This window comes from Trichoderma harzianum (assembly GCF_003025095.1).
Source record: "Trichoderma harzianum CBS 226.95 unplaced genomic scaffold M431scaffold_23, whole genome shotgun sequence".
Classification (NCBI taxonomy): Eukaryota; Fungi; Ascomycota; class Sordariomycetes; order Hypocreales; family Hypocreaceae; genus Trichoderma; species Trichoderma harzianum.
In genome coordinates this window covers 35367-59435 of record NW_020209271.1, presented here as the reverse complement: position 1 = coordinate 59435, position 24069 = coordinate 35367, and the positions used below count along the sequence as shown (strand labels likewise).

General features: G+C 51.3%; 6 protein-coding genes across 6 annotated transcripts; 2 read left to right on the top strand and 4 right to left on the bottom strand.

Moving 5' to 3' along the window:
• Nucleotides 1-183: 183 nt before the first annotated feature.
• On the bottom strand, nt 184-1789 carry M431DRAFT_513455 (hypothetical protein). Its single transcript, XM_024920026.1, has one exon. The coding sequence runs from the start codon at nt 1632-1634 to the stop codon at nt 531-533; it is 1104 nt and encodes a 367-aa protein (XP_024768325.1). The 5' UTR covers nt 1635-1789; the 3' UTR covers nt 184-530.
• A 3975-nt stretch (nt 1790-5764) lies between these two features.
• On the bottom strand, nt 5765-8002 carry M431DRAFT_10604 (hypothetical protein; the record flags this gene model as incomplete). The annotated part of the gene is made up of 4 exons (XM_024911602.1): nt 5765-7077; nt 7148-7277; nt 7347-7433; nt 7595-8002. The coding sequence occupies 4 exons, from the start codon at nt 8000-8002 to the stop codon at nt 5765-5767; spliced, it is 1938 nt and encodes a 645-aa protein (XP_024768324.1).
• Nucleotides 8003-13572: 5570 nt separating this feature from the next.
• M431DRAFT_513449 (hypothetical protein) lies at nt 13573-14132 on the top strand. Its single transcript, XM_024920025.1, has one exon. It carries the CDS (start codon nt 13584-13586, stop codon nt 13878-13880), a length of 297 nt encoding a protein of 98 aa, XP_024768323.1. The 5' UTR covers nt 13573-13583; the 3' UTR covers nt 13881-14132.
• A 3800-nt stretch (nt 14133-17932) lies between these two features.
• On the top strand, nt 17933-18522 carry M431DRAFT_525174 (hypothetical protein; the record flags this gene model as incomplete). Its single annotated transcript, XM_024920605.1, has 1 exon — nt 17933-18522. A coding segment is annotated over one exon (175 nt), but the record flags the coding sequence as incomplete, so codon positions are not given.
• Nucleotides 18523-20200: 1678 nt separating this feature from the next.
• M431DRAFT_99170 (hypothetical protein) lies at nt 20201-21829 on the bottom strand (the record flags this gene model as incomplete). Its single annotated transcript, XM_024925117.1, has 3 exons — nt 20201-21427; nt 21519-21738; nt 21786-21829. The coding sequence occupies 3 exons, from the start codon at nt 21827-21829 to the stop codon at nt 20201-20203; spliced, it is 1491 nt and encodes a 496-aa protein (XP_024768321.1).
• Nucleotides 21830-22359: 530 nt separating this feature from the next.
• On the bottom strand, nt 22360-24063 carry M431DRAFT_99249 (hypothetical protein; the record flags this gene model as incomplete). The annotated part of the gene is made up of 3 exons (XM_024925128.1): nt 22360-23447; nt 23508-23621; nt 23703-24063. The coding sequence occupies 3 exons, from the start codon at nt 24061-24063 to the stop codon at nt 22360-22362; spliced, it is 1563 nt and encodes a 520-aa protein (XP_024768320.1).
• Nucleotides 24064-24069: the final 6 nt, after the last annotated feature.

The following is a 24069-nucleotide window of genomic DNA, read 5'->3' as shown; positions in this document are numbered from 1 at the left end:
AATGGCTTATGATTATGAACATTGTAAGATGCGTAGAATACCAGCGACGGAGACGGTTTTTTGGCTAGACCTTTTTCTTGTTTCTTGGGCATCGGTAGTGGAATAGCAGTGGCAGAGTGTCTTTTCTGCGTGCTTTGTCGTTATTTCCCTTGCCCCCTTTTTCTCTATCTGCGCTCTTATTTTGCCGAGAATCGCTCGAGAGATCAAAGGGGTATATATATATATATATATCGTCTGGATGCTTCTTGATTCGCAGAGGCCGTTCATTGTGTCTTTTCCACGGTCCTCGCTTTGGTACTTTTGCCGCCGGGCTTTCTCGCCGATATAAATGTTCTATCATGAAAGTGTCAGCATCATGCAAAGACAGCAGCAATACGATATACATACACTTTGATACAACTCCTCAGGAGCGGGTCGTCATATTCTTTCATCACCCTGGCCAGCAGCTCGCGCGTCTTTGCTTCCTCCCAGCCAGCGAGGCCAAACATTCTCAGCGTCCAATGATTACATCCTAAAGGAATATTACAGCGTCAGAAGAGTTCAAAAGTGGCCCATCGCAAGAGGAACAACATGAACTCACCCGTCTCGAGCATCTTGTATAGAATCTCGCCCTTCTTCCTCACCACAGGATCCCGAGCCCAGTTCCGCACCGGCATCCAGTCGGACCGCTCGCGCACGCTCTCGGCGCCCAGCTCGCGCAGCCACGGCCTCACCTTTGGCGTAGGGTCAAAGTCGATGCCCTGAGCGGCGGCAATCTCGGCGAAGACGGCGCCGTACTCGATCGTCGCCGCGCCGAGGGCCGCCCGGGGCCGCTGCTCCGTGTCCGCCTGCTCTTCTCTCTCGGCGTCGGTGCCGGCATCGTCGGACGACTCGGACGTAGGGTCCGGATCGACGCCGAAGAAGAGCGGCGTGACCTCTGTGAACTCGAGCTGGCCCCCCGGCTTGAGGTGGTCAAACGCCTGGACGATGAGGCGGCGCCAGTCACGAATACCGCCTCCCACGAGGTTGCGCAGATGAATAAAGTCGTAGAGGCGCGGCGGCCAGTCCTCGGCGGCGTCGGCAATCTCAAACGTCAGATTGGGCGGCACCTCCTTGGGCAGGTTTGCGCTGCTCAGCTCGATGCCCAGCACGTCGACCAGCGGGTTGCTCTGGGCCATCTCCATGCCCCAGTGGCCTCCGCCGCAACCGACATCAAGGATATGGAAGCGCGGGCTGTCCGGGCTCAGGTGCTCGAGGGGCAGCTTGGTAAAGGTCAGGGCGCCGCCGAGGCATAGCGTGAAGAGCTCGTGCTGATAGGCCTGGCGCTGGTTCTCGCACGGGTCGTTGGGCGTCACCATGCGGCCCGAGCCGTGGTAGACGTGGCCGTACTCGTGGATCGGGGGGAGGGCGTCTTCCGAGGCGGACGAGTAGTTGGAGTTGGAGTCGCTGGCCGTTGCGTCGTCTTCGTCGTCGTGGTCTGCTTCTTCAACTCCGTCCTCGTCTTCGTCTTCCTCGCCATGCTCGTGCTCTTCTTCTTCATCTGTCTCTTCTGTCTCTCCATTGTCGGCATCATGATCATTGTGCTTTTCACCTTGCTCATGGTCATCGTCTATGATGACAGACTCGCCGGCAGGCGGCATACTTTCCACCGCCATTATCAACCACCTAGGCAGTCGTTGGAACTAACTGATATCGCAAGTTGCGGGTGTTGTCAACCAGACTCAATGCTTTCCAGCCGTTTTCTCCAGAATCGTAATCCGAGGCCACTGCTCCTAATGGGTTTTCGCCCTGGCTCGCTTCTTTCTTTTTAGCTTTTTGCCCCTTTGGGTTGTTTATGCCGTCTTCAATGTAGAACCGGCTGGACGTAAACTGAGCTGCAATTAGAGTCGTATTGATGTGGACCGCCGCGGCGTCGCTTCCACCCATCCTAATTTAGACAAAACCTGGAGCCGCGAGCCGTCTAACAAGTGTCATGTGTCATTTGTTCTTTAATCCTTCTGTCGGTTTCTTTTTCTCCCGTGATTTTCGTTCCTGCAGATGAAATTCCGGTGATTGCTAAACGGCAATAAAAACGCCCCCCTCTCTTTGGGAGATATGAAAAGAAGGAGAACGGCCCCCACGTGGCAAACAGCTAGACTCTGGACTGAATGAAAAAGGCCGTCAGGTGATGTGATTGATTGTCAAGCGAGCTGAGAAGAAAGTACAGTAGTTCCAAGGCCCAATCCCTGTACTGCTGTCGAACTTGTACAACCAGGGCCTGGAGCGAGGCCGGAATTTCCGGTGTAAATTGGAACGGGCACTTCTTTCTTCCCGTTCTTCTTTTCTTTTTCTTCTTTCTTATTGGATTGAAAGTTATTAAAATGAAACGAAATGAAGAAATGCCAGCCACTAATTTCCAAACAGTGCGGCAGGTGTTGGGCTAAGAATAGAATAGAATCGACGGGTTTGATTAGCAATTGAAAAGCTGCGAGATGGGCTGGAAGAAACAGGAGCGTGGGATTGATTGGATTGGTCTGGAAGGTTTAATAGAAGGAACTCCACGTGGCCAATCGCCGTTGACGCCAAGAAGGGGGGGCAGAGACGGCTATCGAATTTGCCCAAAATGTGATGAATCGAATTCACATGAGTCGGGGGACACGGGAAGAAGAGGAGATGGTGGAGGAAGAAGGATTGGCTGGCTGATAAGTAAAGTAGAAGATCAATGCTAATGAAAGACGAGCCAGTCAGTCAATGATATCGTCATAGTAGAAGAAGGAGGAAATCCAACACAATTGGAAAGAAAGGAAGAAAAGAAAGAAAAAAAGAGTAAGACGATAAAAGAAATCAATCGATAAAAAACCCAATCAATCCCAAGTCTCTCAATTCCGAGCTCATAATCCAGCCGACAGGGGGGAGAAAAAAAGGCCCGTCACGGTCACCTATCAGCATCGGGATATGATCCAATGGGAAAAAAGATGCAGGCAGAATTGGCCAAGCAACAGCCTCACCAACGGCAGACACACCCAACACACATACGCAGCTTGCAGAAAGAAAGACGAACGGCCCGCAGCTTGCAGATTGACAGCCCTCCGTGTGGTCGCCGGAAAACTGCCTATTTCGTCCATGTCTCTCTTCGTTTGTTATTTTTAGCTGTCTCTACGTAACCTTTGTCTTTTTTTTCTCCCCTTGTTCAGCTGAATGGATGAATTAATAATGGTTAATAATTTGTCAAGGTTGCGTGTTGCATTGCGGCTATTCGTGCTCATAAGCGCCCAGACTCTCACACGATGCGATTACACGCAACCCAACAACAAACATACTCAACACACAGACTCTCGACACAACCTTTGTTCGTCAACCCCATCATCATCGTCCCCTTTTCTCTTTCTTCTCACCACAATACTCGTATGCCGAGACTCGCCGCATCTTGCCTAAATCGCCAGTCCCCCGATGCACAACTAGATCCACCCCCCTGGTTCATTCTCTGCCTCGTGTCTTGTCTTCAAACCAACGAACTCCATCGTGCTGCATCGTCATCACACTTGATCCATCCATCTGAATCCTTCCCGCGCCTTAGTCACAAATCTGTCACGACACTTGTCGCATAGGCGGCATAACCGGTGGATCTGTCATATACCAAAAAGGAAAAAGATAGAGTTGGAAAATAACAGCCAACAATGAAAATTGATTCCATTCGTTGAACCTCTCCCTACCAGTTGGTTCATCTCGCAATCCCAAAGAGCCAAGCACTTGCTAATGCATCCAACATCTGATATACCTGTACTCACAGAATCCTCCACCAAAGTCTCTATGCTTCCAGCCAATGCCAAGGCGGCCCTAACTTACATGCAGCCAACTCTCTGTAATCGACACATGCAAGCACAAACCTCATATCACACCTCATCCTCTTAGCTGTCCTTCGCACTTCTCTATCCGCTACCCCGTCTGTACATCCAAAACATGCATGGAGACAACATGTGATATGCCCGCAGCACATGTAGTCAGGGGCCCTGCATCTCGTCTTACTGTTGGTACTGCAGCAAAGAATGAAGGCTTCACTTGTCTAAGCTGCTGCATACATATCCAGCCAAGCCAAAAGAAGCACCTCGCCAAACAACGGCATTGACATATCCGCTTATACGCCTCAAACGATGTAACACTGAGCATTCATTCGCAAAGCAAATAGTCATAGACCCCATCTACACAAGTGTAAGCCCATTCGAGAAGAAAAAAAATCTCCGTTAGCTCCAAAAATCCTCCAGACTCACGATATTCCATACGCTCTCCACACGGCACTAAACAACAGCAAACCCACTCGCCCTCTCAATCAAGAAGCTCGCAAAAAAAAAAAAAAAAAGAGCCGAGTGAAAGACAGACATTATGCACATAAGACAGAACTGCGATCACGAGTACATAAAACAAAAGGCCGGAAAGGAAGAGGAGAAAAACAAAAATACTACCATGCACTGCTTCCATGCATTGGTCTTGGTCTCTGTCCAGGCACCCGTTTTCCATACCCCTACACTGTAACCTAACGGAATATTACCAAAGGAAAGCAAATACTACTAGTACAAACAAAGAAAGAAAGAAAATCGTCAATGTCGATTATCTACTCTTCTTGAGCTAATATGATTCGTTAAACCCAACTATCCTAGGAACGCATTGGCACTTGTCCGATACTCCCCTCCGTCTCCATCTCCATGCAACGACGACACAAACAACCCCAATGGCGATCCTCCTCACACTTCAAAACATAAGCAAGAGAATGCAATGCCACATCACATACATACTCACGCCAACGCAAGTCCGGATACGCCGCCTTGGCATCAAACCTCACGCATGACATGACTGACACCTACATGTGCATAACAGCGTCGAATAATCACCGTCAGATCAGCCTCGACGTCAAACCACAAAAGCCCAAGTCAAAGCGGTGGATTGTTACATGGAGAAATGGATTTTCCGTCAGTGCTCTGCTCAACACGAAACAGTCCGAGTCTGATGCCACGCAACCTTGACATCTAGTCTCGCCCTTGTTGCGTCCACATGACCACACACACTGTTGCAACATCAGCAATCCGTCATCACATCACAGACAAAGAGAGACAGACACACACACGACCATCGCCAATCAGAATCAACAGTTGTTGCAATTATTAAGTTTTCCGCCTGCATTGACCCCAAAAAACGCCGGTGCTATGACGTATCATAATATCCATATCAAAAGAATCTTAAGCCTCCACCAAGTCGCCCACCGCAGTGTACACCACCCAAAGACTCCACTAAACCAGATGAAGAAGAAACAGTTGAGGGAGGAAAAAGGGAACAAGGAGAAAGGAGAAAGGAGATAACTAGAAAAAAAGAAGAAAGAAAGAAAAAGAGAAAACGCTGATACAAACAACAGACCTTGACGACTCATAAAACCCTGTTGCAACTGGGTAAAATGCTCAACACAAACTTCAGCCTGTCTCTGGCTCTCATCTTCTGTGTCAACCTCGGTGAGTCGCTCACCATTAAGAAATGCGTTTAGCAGACAAAGCTGAGCCCAATGAGTAAGCGGGGAAAAGACACCATGCCGGCCAAAACAATGCAAAGAAGCATATCAATCCTCGCAATAAAACGCACGCCTTCCGCCCATGTAGACGAAGGCGATGAGAAAAAACCATGACGTTCAACCCACCCAAGGTTCTTCGGGTTATTCACCACATCAATCTCTCTTTCCTTCTCTCTTCAGCTCATCACCTTCAGCTATACATCAGAGGACGTGGACACACTTGGTCCCTCTATCGGGTTATCATGACTGGTTTCACGAGTTGCTCCTCGCCTTTGCGCGACCACCACGCCTCTCCCACTGCTCCTCATCCGGAACGTACTCTTCGGGATGAAAGTCGGGATTTCCGTAGTGTGCTCTGTTCCATACGCTGTTCTTGAACGTGGTGCTCTGCGTCGTTTGAAAGACAGGCTCCCGGATACCAGTGCGGTTGCTCTCTTCATACTCCAGCTGGACGGGGCTGAACCGTATGTGGTATCCCGACGGGGAAGCTACAGGCTGTGCCGGAGGGTTCGAAGGGAGAAGACTGCTAATACTGCTACTCCTCGTGGTAGGGCTGGGTGTCATTGAGGCGCTCGGAGTCATGGGGCTAACCGCCACCGCGGAAGAGGGAGGAAGCGTGGACGGCGGTGGCTGCTGTTGTGACACCTCGGGATACTGTGGCTCCCAGGAACCGGACTGCTGCGACGGCACAAAGGGTTCGCCAACGGGGCTGGCCGCTGGCGGCGGTGACGTCAAAGGGGACATGCCGCTCACGCTCAACTCACCCAATCCGCCCACGCTCAGTTGACCCAGCGAGTTCAGCGAGTTCATGCCGAAGCCTGGCAGCGTGGCAAGCATATTCATGTTACCCATGAAACCCGTTGGGTTGATGGTGAGGTTGTTCGTGAAGCCGTCCACCCGGTGTATCTGTATATCGGCAGAGCTAGAAGGCGCAGGAACGGAGACTGGTATGGCTGGCGGAGCGGGAGCCTGGACGGGCGGTGCTCGATAGAGAATGTCGTAGTGGTCGGGACGGTAGAGCAGATACAGCGTGGGCCCGAGAACCGTGTCTTGCTGGTTGGCCTCTTCCGGAAACCGGTAGCGGTTGACTTGGTTTCCGGGGCTGCGGTCTAGGTATGCGATTTCTAAGACAAAGTCGATTGGCTTGAGCAACAGGTTGGCCAGGCCAATGATGCCGAGGTGCTCAATCTCGCGGTTAACGATGTCGATGGCCTGCGAGCAGTAGTTTGCAATGCCGCCGAAATCAGCAGCAAAGTCATCGTAGGTGGCTGCATTCGCCTTGAGGGAGGTGGCCGCCAGTATGCGGAAATAGTAGATGATGTTGGCCTCGATGGTGCTGTCGTTGAAGCGCTGGAGCAAAATCACTCGAGCCAAGCCCGGGTTGGCTATGTTGGCGGCAATGTCCCGCAGCAAGTTGTGCGCCTCTTCGGCGAAATCTTCGTGATATTCGTAGCGGCCGATGTTGGAGATCATGTGGCCGAGGCTCATGAGACGAGCCACCTCGCCCTCGATCTGGCCTTGATCTCCGAGATCAATGAGCTTTTCGTAGTATGCAAAGGCAATTGCTGCAGAGACAATGGCCCGTCGTTAGCTTTGCTCATGTCGTAGAGCCCGAGACTGGTGCAGACAACTTACCGCGCCATCCGCAGTTTCCATCGCCCTTGATCTGGCGGTAGTGGGAGTATGTCTGTGGTAGAGCCTGCGGCGGGGAAAGAAGCTGGTCAGCATCGATGCTCAACGTTTCCTCTTTCTGTTTCTTATTCTTCTTTTTCCCAGGTCATGTTTCCATAGCTCGCCATGTATCTATTCTATCGGAGGGGAGGGGGGGACAAACGATGGTCTTTTCGATATAGACAGGGTCGGCCTTTGCGTATTCCTGGGTGATGGCATCGCTTGGGGTCTTTTCGCCGACGAACGGTCCCTGTTGACAGCATCAAAAGCGTTAGTTGCGCCCTTTTGTCTTATAAAGCGCGGAGAAACGACAGAAGAAAGAGACAAGAGGAGAGCAAACTCCGTTGGGATTGGGAAGCGCTGGCTATCATCCATCTTGTGTGCCAGGCCAGCAGAGAGAGAGAAACGCACCTCGAGACCCGGCTGGAATCGCTCGGCCGCCGCCTGTTGCGCGGCCATGTCGTGCAGCCCCGAGTCCTGCTCCTCCATCTTGATGATTGGACTGCCGGATCGATTGAGTCGCCGCCGCTGGGGCAGAGGCTGATGGTGGTGGTGCTGCAACTGTGAATGCGGAGACGGGGAGCTGTATGGATTGTAGAGAGCACCGCAAGATGCTGGCCCGAGAGCGCTTCCAGGGCCAGCTCCAGCTCCAACTCCAGCTGAAGCTCCAACTCCTCCAGCTGCTCCAACTCCTCCAGCTGCTATGCTGCCTGCTCCGCCCGTGGGGAACAAAAAGTCGAGGCTGTGGGCGGCGCCTAAGCCATACGGATAGGAAGCAAAGGACGAGGCGGAGTAGGGCGTGGGTTGAGGCTGAAACATTGCCTCCGGAGTGGGCAAGTTGTGTGAGAAAAAAGAATGGGGGAGAGCAGAGGTCGATGGCGAGACGAATTTCGATGGTTGAATGGCGAGCTGCTGGACTGCTGTTGGCGGCAACTCAGCACAACGGCACAGCGGGTTAGCGACAGCTTCAGCGCAACCTGTTAGTGGGCGACAGGGCGCCGTAGGATGCTGGAACTAGAGAAGCGAGAGGGAAGCCGAAGGAGAAGAAAAAGGGAACTGGAAAGGCGCAACACCGAGCTAATAATCTTTTTCTCTTCTTTCTCTTTTCCTTCCTTCTTCTTTGTCCTCTCTACTATTATTATGGACGGATCAAATGGATGTATTTTTTCCAGTTAGCGGCGGTAGCAGCGGTTAGATATTAGCACTGGAGAAGATGAGTGCAGCGACACTTGGTCAAGTGCAAGTGCAAGTGCAGGCCAGGGCAAGGGGACCAGACCAGTGCATGTACATGTATGCGGGCACCTGGTCGAGCGGGCGTCCATGTACCGGTACCTGAGCTGCGTGCAGGTGCTGGACAAGGCCAGGCGTGGTACCTGCTGTGTGCTGTGCGGTACCTGTGCGGTGCGCTGGCGGAGGGTGGGCCGCTGTTTTGGGGCCCTGCTTAGCGCTCTGGCACGCTGCTGCTGGGGCTCTCCGGGGGCGGGTTCTCAGCAGTCCAGGCCGGCAGATTAGCGAGCTTCGGCTGTCCCGTTTTTGCAGGGACTGGAAGTCTGGGTTCGAGGCTTTGATGATTTGATGTGATGCTGTCAACAAAGAGCGTTGCGAACCAACAACCAACGACTAGACGCAAGATGGATGCAGAGCGAGAGGATTTGTTGTTGATTAGGTGAGCAAATAACGAGGGCTCAGAGAGACAAATAGAGAGATGGTGAGAAACAAAAGGTTGGGGAAAAGCAGAAAAGAGGTGCGGAGCGGTGGGTAGAAATTCAAAGAGAGCCCAGACAACGATTGAAGTGAGGCTCAAGCAGGGAGCGGGGAAGGCCTCGATTCAATTTAACCAAAAACAGACGGCTCTTTGTTCCTATCCGCTGCCTTGTTCTTCTCTGTCTGGGTGTTTTAATATCGAGCGAGCCTGTGCTTCTGGCAAGTGGCTGTGTGCAATTGAGTCTCAATGGGAAAAAAAGAAGGCGAGCCAACAAATGATGTCAACGGACGGAGAGTGATGCTTCGTTTGTGATGGTGCTGTGGACTGGACTGGGATGTTCAAGTTCGGCCACCGACCAACTGCATGTGTCTTGTCCCGCTTCGGCGGAGTGAGCCTTGCTGTATCTATCTCGTCAAGATATCAAATGTCAACTGGCGATCAAATGTGTTGATAGATTGGATGTTCTTAGCCGTGCTTAGGCATCCGTGAGCTAGGGAGTTGGCGGCGGGAAAAGGAAACACGACAAAGGAATATCACAGCGATACCCGGGCTTATAAGTACATAATGGAACATGTTGCAGAACGCAGACGGGTTGCGACGTTGAAGCGCGTCGGGCCCCCTGGCCTGGCATTGGAAGCTCAAGCTGGGAGGCGATCACACAGCGGGCGACAACCCCCGGGGCCCGCGGGAACAGGGCTTGAGGGCTGAGAATATGGAGGCGAGCTTTACTGAAATCCGTACTCCGTACAATGAAGGTTCAATGTTGCTACGTGTGTGTGTCTTCTCTTCGCAAAGACTACCTGTTGTCTATCCCATGTAAGTCCTGTCGGCGTCGGAGTAAAACGAGAACATGGGATGGGCAAAGAGGCTGTTCGAGTTCGGGCAAATACAGGTACAATGGACATAGGCAGGCAGGGTTCGGGATGACCCAAGGGCATGAATCAAACCTACATTGAACATGGAACTCAAAGCGATGTGATGGGGGTCAAATCAAGTCTAGGGCTTCATGGAGCCTTGTGTGCGTGTGTACATGTGTGTATGCGCGTGTGAGTGATTCACCCAGGCCTGTACGAGGCCTGGGTGCCCTATGCAAACGGGGACCAAGCCAAGGCATAGAATGTTCGTCCTTGCAAGACACAGGCACAGCGGTTGACGGAGACGCGGCCCAGGCCAGGCTTATTGGTGCGTGTCAGGGCTGCAGGAACAGAACTGGAGAGTTACATACAAGCGGGAAAATCACTAAGGTAGCAGTTTGTCCAACTCCCGAGCCCATCCCATCACCAGACTGGAGGCAAAAAAGAGACTTTCTTGGCTCCCGGGGCTGGGAGGGCGATCTGGTCCCGGAGTGGACAAGGTGAAGGGCCACCCAGGGCACCCATGCTTGCCCGCTGTAGCCCAAAGGACGGTGAGAAAAGGGCATGGCGTTTGACGGAGAATCAGTTGAGCGCGGACCGAAGGCTCCCAACCAAGTTTATGATTTTGCACCTACTGTAGGCCTGGGGACAAGGGCCAAGAAAGAGTCCAGGCAAGAGACTTGCGGGTAGGCTAGGCGTGATGCGTGCTAGCAGCCAGAGGTGGCGATGCTCGTCTTGCGGGACAATCCCTGGCATCGTGGTTGGAGGCACTCATAGTACGGGTACGGCAGCATGAGATGGAGGGAATATCCTGGGAAGCCCAGCCGTCAGGTGGCTGGCTGGAGGCACAGGTCCCTTGCAAGTCGAGCTTTCAATGCTGCTACTCGTACTCGTACATACATGCCCGTAATGCATACATGTACATGCTTGTGCCAATACATGCCCATATTACGCCGGACGTCGAGAAGGAAGGTCTGTATGGCAGACAGGTACCATGTGGTGCTCCGTGCAAAGGAACCCAACGCAGGAGAGAGGCTCCATATTCATTGAAGGAGGGGAGAAGAGGTTCCGGAGCGGTTGAATTTAGTAGCATCTGTACCCTGGCCCGGCAGGCTAGCAAACAAGATTGAAATTGATGAAAAAGGCTGAAGACAGCCAGCATGAAGAAAGAAGAGGAAGGAAAGAAACATGAACATGGCCCAGCAGAGCAGTGGGACTTGTATGATCCGCTCGGGTTCGACTCCGTAGTGCCGCTGCAGGCATATGCATGTCTTGGTCTTGGCTGGGCATGTCCAGGTAGCAGCAGAAGAAAGATCGAGTATGTCTGGTCAATGTCTCGTGTGTGACGAGGCTTTGCGACGACGATGATACCCCGGTCTGCTGCAGCATCCAAGGCCATGGTGCTTGTACTTGTGCTGTACTGTGCTGGTGTACTGTAAAGTGTGTGAATGTTCTCCATGCCAGGGCTCTTACATACTCGTACAGCATTGATATTGAGATTACATGTAGAGAGAGGATGAAGTTGAGAACTAACTGACTGGCTGGCTGGCTGGCTGGCTGGAGTAGAAATGGAGCCATTGAACCTTGGCGAGGTACCTGCAACAACCACGAGTCCTGTCCTGCCAACGTCGGAAAGGAGGCCACAGGGCTGGGGAAAGGCAAGGAAGGGTACAGTGCATGTACCCGTACCTGGCAATGACACCATGTCGCGGTGATCCATGGATGCCCGGCAGGTACACCGTAGTACTCGTACTCTGACTCTGCGTGCCCCCATTCATCAATATTTGGGGCAATTGGGGGTACTGCTGGATCCCAGCTACAAGGAGTACGAATACACGCCGAACGATTACAGTATTGACATGTTGGTACATGAAGACATGATTTCACTCAATGGGCCAATTTTAAAGGGCTACAGGACGAGTAACAAGAGAGAGGGGGAGGGGGGGAAGAAGCGGCAAGACGCAGAACGCCGTCACAAGCACGGACAGATGCATGATGCCGCCTCTGTTTGTTTGTTTGCACTATTCCGGCATTGATCTGTCTGTCTGTCTGTCTGGCTCTTGTTTCTTGCTGAGACAGATATGAGGCAGTTCTTTGTGCTGTGGTACTACTGACATGTAGGAATATGTACCGTCACATTGGCTGGATACTACTAGACATGTGCAAGATGACTGCGCACTGCACGAGCAAGGAACAGGCTTCGAAGTGCCTGGTGAGCTGGCAGTTGCTCTACTCGTACAAGTATGGACTGGAGGTATTGACAGCTGTCCAATTGGTACCCGAGGGAAGTAAGCAGCGCAAAAACGAACAAGAGGAAGAAGGGAATAGGGAACCGATTGTAAGAATTGCAACGTACATGAAGCTTACACGAAACCAACGAGGCACAGTTGCTCCGTCTCAGAAAATCATCATTGAATTGCAACTCCATGTACATGGCATTTACCCCAGGGCTGGGCTGTCGAGATCAAATGTTGGGGGCCGTTTTGTCACCGACAGACAAGCCTTGAACCCACACAAAAAAAAAAGAAAATTAAAAAAGAAAAAATATTGTTGGCTCCGTCGTTCTTCGGGAACCACTTGCGGCAATGCCGGTCACGAACCAGGATCTGCTGGTCCTACTGCTGCTGCTACCAGGTACATGTCACCGTTGCTTTCGTGCTCCGTAGAGGGTGATGTGGTGAGCCAAGGACTGAACCAACCAACGCTCGGTACTTGCTACTATCCAGGCATAGTGAAGAAAATAGTACGAGTAAGGTATTAGGGCGTGGTAAGAGGATAGACAGAACAGACAGACAAGACTCAAAGTCGGCAGCTAAACAGCGAATGACATGCGCGTCCGGCGTGGTAGGCCCGAGGCGGATGGATGATGCAGTGGGAAGCTGGGCGTATCGGGAAAAGAGGCCCGCAAGGTTCGATGATGGATCAAATGTGAATGTGAATGTGATTCAAGCACGTCTACGGCCTTAGACTAGCATGTTGCCCGGAGAGCTGGGTCTGTACAGTACGATACAGTACGAGTACAGGCTCGCGTATATTGATTCTCTCGCGATGGATACTGTATAAGTGTGAATCCCCCCCCCATGCCATGTGCGACCATGCTTTTGCACACCTCTCGCAGCATCCAATGCTCTTGAAGAAGAGCCCAGCACATGTACTCGTACAGGTATAGTACGTAATACTGTATGTATATCTGCTGCTTCTGCATGTCTCAGCGCCCGCTACAGTACAGCATTTCGACGGAGTCGAGCCTCAAGATCATTTCTAAGAAATAGCCTCAGCTGCACGGGCACTCGTAGCGTCCCTGCTCACCCGCCGTGCTCGTACCGACCCGTGCGGCCCAAGCGTGTTAATATATAGGGTCCCCCATGTGGTGCTTGCATACAGATAGATTGCTAGTACTCGTACTTTTGTAGTTGGGTGCTGTACATACGTAATTGCAGCAGGGAAACGGGGGTGGAAGGGAGGGACAGCCGTCGGTGATGGGACTGTCAGGTTCACGGCCACTCCCCGGTCTGGCTTCGCCTGGTCTCTTTTCGCCCTGTGTCCAATGCAATGCCAGCCAACGGCCACCGAAGTGCTGCATGTGCTTGCATACGTTGACGTCTCAGGGCACACGGCATGCATACATACCGTAGACTACAACTGACCTGAACAATACATGTACACACATGCAACTTGCAAGTAGCGCCAATGCGCCATTAGCATCCATGACCTTGTGCTGGCCTGGCATTGATGACATGGGTCCGTCAATCAATTGGCCTTGGAGATCAAATGTCGGGTACGAGCACTCAATACTCGTCCCAGTTTCCCGTCAAAAAAAAACGAGAGAGAAACACCCACAATGCTTGTCGTTCATTCACCAGCACACATCATACAGTGGCCTCCTTACAGGCATTCAATGGTTCTTCCCACTCCTCCTCCTCCTCCTTTTACCTCGTCTAACCAGGATCTTCCAACGTTCCAATATCAATCGCACTTTGAAAAGCTCCCTCTCTGCTCTCTATTAAAGTTCGCCGACACAACTGCAAACCCCCACCGCTCTTCAACTTTAGCCCGGCCACTTGCACGGTTCTGGTACAGCTCGTTCGCCCTCGCCGGTATTTTTGCATGCTTCCCTACAGTTTATGTCGTCGGTTGATTCTTGTATCCCGATTGCGTCTCGGGCTGATGTCCCTCTTTCGTCCTGTCTGTCTCCAGCAGCAAAGCACCTTGTTCCTTGGCATCGTCTTTTTGTTCATCTTGATCTCTTCTCATTGGCATACTCGTACAAGTACAAGTACATGGGTCCAGCAGTCACAACATCCGGCTTCTTCTAGAGTACTCGTAAATCACCTTTCCAGGACCAAGAAGCCAGGCAAGGTACCCTTCAGGTACATCTACCCGAGCCCACCGACTCCATCAACCTCACGATGCATGTGTTCTCAGCGCTTCCAGTGCGCCTCGTCCCCCCTTGTTAGCGCCCTGAGAACGGGCTTGATCGCCTGGCGCATGTCACGACGCGTACGGGTAATACTTAGGAGTACCCAGGCCTGGCCCTGCTGCCGCTCATCAAAAATGTTACAGGTCAAGTAGCATCAAGTTTTGACTGCCGGATGGTTGCATCTGCTCGTTCAAAGAACTTGGACGAGTACCCGTACGGAGTACATTGACATGGTATCCGCGGCCCGCTAATAAGCATTTTGTTCGGGTTCGCCTCATATAGCTCCCGCTGTCGATCTCTTGTCCTTTTCATATATTATTATGGCTCTCATTACAAATAAATACCTATTAGTGGGAGCTCCGGTCCAAGAACTTGCTCGGCCACTAAAATGAAAGGACGGGTGGCGTCGGCCGGAGATGGATCGATGGGCTTTAAAGATGGTGTTAGTCTGGGTGACAAGATAAAGTCAAATTGATGGCACCAAGCATGCAGGTGCATATTGGTGCATGTAGTTGTCAAAGTAAGATGGTAGCTACATGTAAGATTCAGCAGCACGATTCAAGAAGTCTATACACTGCCCTACCCGATATACACTATCCGGACATAGGCACATCATTGCCGAGGCCGGGAGAATATCGTCGGAGAAAAAGGAAGAGACAATAAAACACACTTTGATACTGCATGCATCTGGTGAGCCAAGGCCGAGGTGGTGAGATGAAAATGCTCACCTGCCTTACAAGATGCTTCGACTAGCCTCTCAATAACACGCATACAAGCAAAGTCATTCACGCGCGTAGCCTGCCGATTGGCCGCGTCCTCCCGTGTGCCTCCGAGACTTCATGTTTTTGTAAGCCATCAGAGGCCATTGTAAGCCATCCGAGCTATTGTAAGCACACTACTGCCGCTGTCCAAGTTGCTGCGAGGGCTATTCGCACAAACAACAGGTTTTGCGTGAGAAACAAGCCATCGTGCTGCCAATCAGAGGATCCCGGTGGCTTGAGACATACATGTACATACATTACATGCACGTTTTAGCCTCCGGGTGCAAGTACACGCATATGCCGGTGCTACAAGGAGATTGAGTGGCTGGCCTGCCTTGGTTCCGTGGTACAGGTGCGGATGATGTCTGCAGAGACGGGATTTCATCTGACCTGACCTGGACGACCGGAGCAATCGTCGATGCCCGCTCCAAGTGCCGCTCGAGCACATGATGCCGCCTCTATACAGGCAAAACTAAAAGCTCACCTACTATCCTATTTACTATGCGTTGCTTATTACTACAGATACCGAAGCAACAGCCATTGCCAGCCGGAAATACCCTCTTCCTCGTTCTCCCTCACACAGTATTAGTTAGACTACCGCCTCAGCTGGTTGTTCCTCCTGCAGCCTCAGCCGTTACCATCGCCAAAACCTGCCGTTTTTTGCGGCTATGGGCTGGGGGTCGCATCTTTGGCCTCTGCATGGCGACAGGCTTTTCCGAGTGTGACCTTCCGACCCTTGGAATGGCGTCGATAGCATTGCCGCATGCCTGTCTGCTACTTGTAAGTGTTTTGTTCTAGTACACCATCTACGTCGGTTTTCACTAACATGGCTTCACTTCAGCACAAATATACATGACATGTGTATTGAATTACATGGACTCAAAGTTATCCATTACACAGACGATTTGTTTACAGTGCCAATGCTGTAAATCACCTCGTACAAGCTGAACCAACAACATGAGATATACTGCAATATGACTCTGCATGCAGAAGGTTTGACGAGTACCTGATCACATACAGGAGATATACTTTGTACATCCTCCGAGACAGGACACCGGGCTTACACCAACTTGCAGTGCCTTAATTACGGAAACTCCGTTGTTACATGCAGCCTTGCACATCCCACGCTCATACTCAAACCCACGACTCAAAAACTTGAACACTGAAACCCGTGCCTGCTTGTACGCACAGATACAGGAGATGTCGACCCCTAGTCGAGAGTCTGATTCCACATCTGCGTACGAGTACTTCGGCAAAGATGGGATTCTTTCTCTCTCTCTCTCTTATCCTAATTTCCAGCTGTAGATCTGTCTTCAATGTTCTGTCCTCCTCTCTACTTATTGCTTCTCCTCGTATACCGGTCCGGTAAGCCTACCTAGAATAACTTCTGAGTAAAGCTCCTTCGAGACCCCCTACCTTGCTCCCAAACAAGATAGTAGTAACCCGCTTACCAGCAAAGAATGCCTCCCGGTTTCATTGCCCATGTAATATGCTAGTGTCTGGGCTACACAGCACCGCATCATCTTCATCAGCATCATCTTCATCATCGGCGACTTGCCTCCCCACCTGAGCTTCCCCCCGTGCCACTACGACTAGTACGAGTAATATCAGATGCTTTGACGCTTCTTCAGCTCCTGCACATACCCATCCGCGATACCACCACCCCCTGTAAAGGCAAACAATGGATCCCACAGTTGGAACCCCCACTGTCCGAACTGTATCGATGCGTGGGCTTGCTCTTGTGGCAATCAATCAACAAAGCCATTTGCCGGTGCTACCATGATGACTGGACTTTGTAAATTACTCGCACAACTAGGACGGAAAACACACGCACGCTCCCGTCCGCGTGGTATTATTCTTTCTGTATATCCATCCGTCTGCGTAATCTTACAAAGTGCGTGCAGAAAGGGCTCGTATGTGCGTCAGGTGATGGCAACCTGAACCCTTCCTCATCACATCACCACCCTCCTTTTTGCTACCATCCCCAGGCGACAGGAATCAACCTTTCAGCTGTGAACTTGTAGATGTTCCGAATTGCTCAATTCCAATCACCGCGCCAAGCTGCACTCACGCACACGCACGGACAGCTTCTGCCTACATGTGTCCTCGTATACAGAGATACACACATACATGCATTCACCACATACATGTACACATACGCAGTGCTACTGCTACAAGTACGACTACGACCATGCTCAGAGAATTGTTCCGTCGGCAAACGAGGCCTGGGTCTGCAATCACACGAAAAGTCCGGACGCGTCTCGGGTCCAATTACACGGGCATACTTACCTGTAGATGCTGATACCACCTCGGTGGTTTTTCTCTCCCACGTCTCCCACCCACCCCCTTCTCAGCACCGCACAAAGCACGAGTAGCAAGTAAGAGCCCTGGTATATATGCCTGTCGAGTAACGCGCATACAACGAAAATAGAGAAAAAAGAAAGCATTGAATTGGCATTCCACTCCCCAGCGGACCGAAATAACGTGCTGCAGCTTCTCTCTCTCTCTCCCAGGGGTCTGAATGGACTGGACAAGGACTTACATGCACCCGCTGTCGTTCTCCACCCTTTTTTTTTTTGTCACGATGCCCTGTTATACACGGCCCTTGTGCTACCCGTGGTGGCTTGTACTCGTACAGTAGCAGCATGAAGCATGTTCCCGCCGTGTGTTTGCTTTTGCTTTGCTTCATCAATCCCTGTGCGGGGTCATCGAGAAAGATCCCGATCATGGAAGTTGAAGCACACATCCGGCGCCTTCTTCCAGCCCCCAATATGGGCGCCCCCCGGTCCACAAAGGGCATCAAATCATCTCCATCAGATTTCCTCAGAGACATGCAGATAGATTGCTGGAGGCAGATAGTATACACAGCCAGCAAAGAATGACACAAGAACAAAAAAAAAAAAAAAACCCCCCAGCGGAAAAGTTGTCAGGTGGTCCCCCCCAAGACTGAAGCCAGATATATTGCATCCCGTCAAACTACTAGTTCCAATGCTTCTTTGCTATTGAACTGACTCCCCCCCCCCCCTTCCGCCCTTTTTCATACGGCCAATCAAAACCTCTCGGGCCCAGGCTCCGCGGCGAATCATTCGGCTTCGCTGGGGCTTCACACAGATGCTGTGTTACACTGTCTTGCCCTTTTTCCTTCTTCTTGCTTCTTTTTTCTTTTTTTAAAACCAAGCCATAATCTCTTTAGCACCGTCCCCCGGATCTGGAGGTGGTGTGTGTGTGTGTGCGTCTCACGAAAATTGAGAACGACGGACATGGGCTCCCATTATGGAGTACAGGTGGTGAGAGGTGCAGGCAACACACATGACTTACAGGGACAAGCAGCATATCGACTGAAGCAACCCACGCGGACAGCACTAGTAAGCTGCAGTGCCGGGAATATCCCTCAGGCGGCGGCTCTCGCAATGATCGATTGACGGAAGAGTGTGTGTGAGAGGTGAGAGCAAAGAGTGAGAAAGAGAAGGCCTAGCTTCATGTTGCCGTTTTGCTCTTGGCGTGTGACGGCCCGCGGGATGTGGGCAGATTTGACTTGATCGCAGCACGATTACATCACAACGGGCCGTAAAGTTAGTAGAGCTGGACATAATTCGTTTATACCACTTCTCCATGCTCCGTACATCTCCGTGCTTCGGAGCGGGTGTCACCGCATCATCGCCGTTGAATGTCTTGATTTCCAGTCTTTTGCCCTACCCTACATTCCTACAGCTGCATTCAGTCTTCACGGTGCTACTGTTTACTCCATGTCGTCAAACACGACAAACAACAAACACTGTCCATGCACATAGCCGACTTACATAAAGTCGTGGCAGAGCAAACAAAGTCCCTTATCCACCACGTAGAAACAAGAAAAAAAGACTCGGCGTTGCTTGAAAACCACGCCTTACAAAAGACCTTCGGCCCTCCTTTTCCCGCGCCCCCCTGCGCAAATCTCCATTTATATGTCAGATGGCAAATTCGTTGTTGGACAAGGGGCCTTCAATGCCTCCGAGCACATACATACACGTACATACACATACNNNCATCGCGTGAAAAACGAGGACACACCCGACCCTTGTCTAGAGGACCCAGCTGCGCGGTGTAACACTCCCAGCCTTTTTTTTTTTTTTTTACTTTCTCTCTCCTATTCTTTATTTATTTTATTTGGTCCATGTAGGTAAAGTAAATCTTATTCGCTTGCTCTATTTCCCGATTTTTGGGCGGCAAGATGGGCTTTTTTGGCTTTCGGGGTTTGTTTGTCCGGCCTTGTTGCATTGGGTTATGGGCCGACTGCGGACTAATACAACGTTATCTGGATCAAGCCGGAGGCTTATATGCCGAGCTCTGACGAGGGACGGAATCTTGTAGGCTTTGGCTGGATAGAGTCCACTCGCTGGTCTGGGCGATTCCGATCATCAGATGGCAATTTCCGTACGCAGTAGATACAAGTATATAGATGAGACTGGATATTTAGTAGGCAGGTATTAGATAGGTAAACATCTAACGTTTACTAAACGCCTAGCTTGACGATGCTTACCTACATGTAGGTACTGGCATGCTAGATTACTAGTTATGAGCATTATGTCTATTTGTGCTGCTTGTATGCGAATCCCGTCTCGTTTAAAGCTATGTCCAAGAGCTTCATGCAAAGAGTTGGAGAAAACTCACCTAAGCGACATTGTATCTCTCGGGCCTATAATTGTAGACCGGATGTAAAGTTCCTTGATAATATGAGTGAGTCTACGACAACACAGTCGCAGCATCGATGGAAACCTCGCGTAGTTGCTTGCAACATGCACATTGCCGTCGAGCCAGTCGGATGCCATCCATATCCTGGATGCTTCTGTATCAAAAGTCCTTGATATGCACATCGTCTCAGTTCGTCTACAGAGTGCTACCAAGAATACATGTAGTCATGTATGTAAGAGGGCCTTCTTTCGTCTCAGCAAAACAAGTGTCATCCTGACTCTCACTCTATCCCCATGATCCCTGCCCGCTGCCGTCTCCTCATCGCAACGTGGCATCCCCGCCAAGAGCAGGCATACAGCTCCTCTTCGTCTTCCATGTAGGTATACCCGTCTTGGCTATCTTGCCGCGGAGCCTGTATGAGTATGTCCGTAAGATGAATATTATCGTCCCGTAAGAAAATGTCCGGGCCTAGAAACCTTGTTGTTCCCACGGAGGGTATGGATTTTTTGTAATTCTGTCCCTGAGTTTTTTTTTTTAAAAAAAGTTGGAAGCTATTATTACCTTTGCTACCTTAAATAACGCTGGAAAACAGGCGACGGGTCATCATCACAAAGGTGTCGTTAATGCGGATTTGCCCCTACCAGTCCTGTGAAGTTGACGTTGCCCCTGTCGCGCCCCAGACTTGACAAGATTGGTCAGCCCTTGGACATCGAGTCCGGCTGCAGCATCCTCAAAGGACGAGTGTTCGTTTCGATAGCCCTCGCCCTCTCTAAAGACGGCTCCGAATAACTCATGAATCGACGTTGTCAGGACATCGAGCGCCTTGGTTCTGGCAATATCGGCATCGGAGGCTATTTCCAAAGTGCCTGCCTGCTGATTGACCGATCCTTTAATCTTGCCATCAATAATGAGGAAGCTGAGAATGTCTTGCACCTCGGGTTCTGATATTCTCAGCTGGTTGGCGATCCAAGAGAGCTTCATCCGTGTGTATGGCGCAATGAGCTTGAGCACGCCCTTTGTCCTCATGTTGCGAGTGACCTCGTCAATGTTCTCGGCGATGAACGGATCTGCGAGGATATCTTGGTTGTTGCGTAGCGCCTTTTCGTATGCATGGACATCGTCCCGCTGGTAGGCGTCCACAAGCTCGGTCATGGCAGAGATACGAGGGTCCGTCTTATAGGGCTTCGTCTCCTGCGAGTCGAAAGGATTGATGTTGGACTTCATCAGCATGGTGGTGAGAAGGAGATACTTGAGAACTTGGATCCGTTGCAGCGATCCAGCCTCGTCGTAGTTGCGGAATGACTCGAAAAAGTCGCTCTGGGCTTCCTTCCAATTCTCCTCACTCATGTGCATCTTGCCGCCGCATTCACGGATGATGCCCATGATGCGGGGATGCGGTACGGCAGACTTGACCTTGAGTGCTCGGTTGTAGAGCGTCTTGAGCTGCTTGTTGTTTCGAGTCTCTGCTAGCATCTGAATCTCCAGCGCGTAAATCTCAAGCGAGTAGGTTCCCTTGCCAGGGTCGTCGGTGCCATCCTCGCGCTGACAGGCCCGGTGTAGCTCCCTGAGTTTCTTAGACACTGCAGAGTACTCCTTGCGATCCAGCAAGAGCTTGGCCAGCTTGATGTTCGTCTTCAGCCACAGCCGCTCGTTATTTGTGCTCTGGAAGCTCTGAAGGGTGAGAGAGTAAAACTTTTCCATGCTCTGGACAGCCGCTGACACGTCGGCACCCTTTTCAATGTAGTCGAGCATGTTGTTGATGGACTTTTCCGAGTAATTTCTCGTCACGGCCGACTTGACGTAGGTGAGCAGCTCGGCGAAGTGGTCGGCTGCCTGGGGAATTGCACACAGATTGTTAGAGAGCCGAGCCCAAAGACGAACCGAATAACCTCGTTTCCCAACGGTCATGCCAGATCCTACTCACATCGTCGTATTTCCCCAGCTTAAATTCCAGCTTGATGGCCTGCTTCAAGCCTTTGAACCCCCACTCTCCCTTCTCCGGCTCGAGAGGCGGAATCCCCAGAAACTCGGCAATCGCATCCTGAGGGTCGCTGAGCTTCAGCTGCTTCGCGTTGTAGTATTTGTTCTCGATGTCGACATCGCCCGCCTCTTCCTCATCGTCCTCTTCGTACTCAAAGTCATATCTGCTAGGCGTCAGCGCAGCCGCGAATCCATTTCCTCCAGCACTGACTGTTCCTCATCGGACTCTTGCATGAAATCCTCGTCGTCGGACATTGCGGCTCGGTGGTATGACGACGCGATGTGGGAAATGGATGAAGATGATGATGAGTAAAAGAGGTGATAAAAGAGATGGAGATGTCGATAAAGTCGTCACTCTGCTTTGGTTCGTTTGGTTGTATGTTGAATCGAAGCTCCAGTGGAGTCTTCTTGGAGGTGACAACCCGCGGGGCTTATCGATAGGGATGCGCTAGCATTATTCCGCTCCGCTAAGTTTCGATGCATTGATGAAGAGAGTAGGTATTGAAGACTGGCTGATATACGGAGTACTGTCAAACAAATATAAACTTTAAGGAAATATAATTTTATAATTTGCATCAATTACTCGCCTCAGATTAGTATTATACATAAAAAATTACATAAAAAAGAAAACGAGTGTCAATCCATATGGAGCCAACAACGCCTCGTTCTGCGCCAATCCCAGCCCATAACTCCCTAAGCTCAAGCTTCTTGTCTAACTTCGCGTCCTGCGCTTGTTCCAATACTTTCTATGGCTCTAGTTTATAATTTCTAGCCATGTATACCGTCTATCCCCTGGAGCCCTGAGCAAACCCGGCCGGGATTCTAACGAGATAAATCGCCACCATAACACACACACCGAGTAGAGTTGTCGCAAGATAAGGCAATCCCATCCAAAAACCTCCCAACTCCATGCCGCGGCTCAGGAGCCATCCCATGACTGGTGAGCCTATAAAGCCCATCAGCGTCTCCATGGTGGACATGGTGGTGTTGAGAGTGGCAATGGTATGCGGCTCAACCACTGCGTTGAGCAAGGCTCGGCAGAGGGTGCCCATGCCCTGGCCAAGGTTGGTAATGACCATGGAGCAGATGAAGAGCCACGGAACGCCAGCAACAGCGGTAAGAGCGCTGCCAATGATGAAAACGACAATGGAGATGCGAGCCAGAAGAAGATCTCGTCTGATGGCGTTGTAGTGGAAATATGTGGTCAGAATGTTGGATGCTACAGGCAGTACCACGAGCAAGGTGAATACGGCCGTTAGGCTGCTGATTGTGTTGATATACGTTGCCGTTGACCACTCCCAGTTGAAGCGGCGGGTCATGTACTGCAAAATGTCCAGAACAAAGGCCAGCTTGATGAGGTAAAATGGCCCATAAGCCAAAAGGAGCAGCACGACACTCTTGGAGGCGAAGATGAAGTGCCATACGTGGGACACATCGTTCTTGACGGAGAACCACGCACGACGAGCCAAGTCCCTTGCAGCAGGAATCTTTCGTGTTGACGGCTCCGATTCATCTTCGACGGGAGGCGGGGCGTCTTGACCACGGCGCTTGTTATCGGCCGCCTGGCGAAGTTTCAGCGTCTCTGGGATGAGGGCAGACGACAGCATGCCAACGACTAGGATTCCGTTGCCAATCCACATTGCAAGCCAAGGATCTACGCTGAGGAGCCATCCGGCGAGAGGGTTGACAGCAACAGAGATGATGAGGTTCATGGCATAGACTTTGTAAAAGACACTGGTTCTCTCGGCAACGGGGATTACGTCGGCGATGATGGTCCATACCATGGCGACAACCATCTGGCCGCCTCCGCCAATCAGGTAGAAAACGCTGCCATAGAGCATGCTCCAGATGGAGAATGTATCAGGGAAGAGCACTGAGTATATCGTTAGTAAGGACCTCTAGATTAGGTTATATAAGACATGGTATGACGTACAAACAATCGTTACCCAAGCTTGCTGGAGAAGGGCGCCAAGGAGAGCGAGGAACATGACGAGACGACGGCCATACTTGTCAGCAACGACACCATACGAAATCTGGACAAAAAGGGCTGTTCGATAAATCAACGGTTAGCACACATGATACACGTACCTGCATGTATAGTTGAAAAGCACAAAAAGCGAGCACTTACGAAACAGCATCTCCCCAGACATGGACCAGGACCGCACCATGGCCAGCGTCTTTTGCACGTCCGTCTCCTTGCATCGGTTATCGTGCACCGACAGAGCATGGTCCGGATGATAACGCCGGCAGATGACGTCCTCCATGATCTGCTCCATGGCGGGGGTGAGGATGTACTGGCTGACCTCGATGATGAAGAGGAACAGCACGCACATGCCCAGCACAAAGCGGCGAAAGGACTTGGACGGCGCGATATCAGCGGGCAGGTCGGCATCATGAAGCAGCGCCGTGCCCTCGTCGGCTTCGTAGACGGACTCGGCGTCGTCCAGGCTGCGGCGACGCTGCGCATTGGGATCGATGCCGGAGCCCATGCCGGA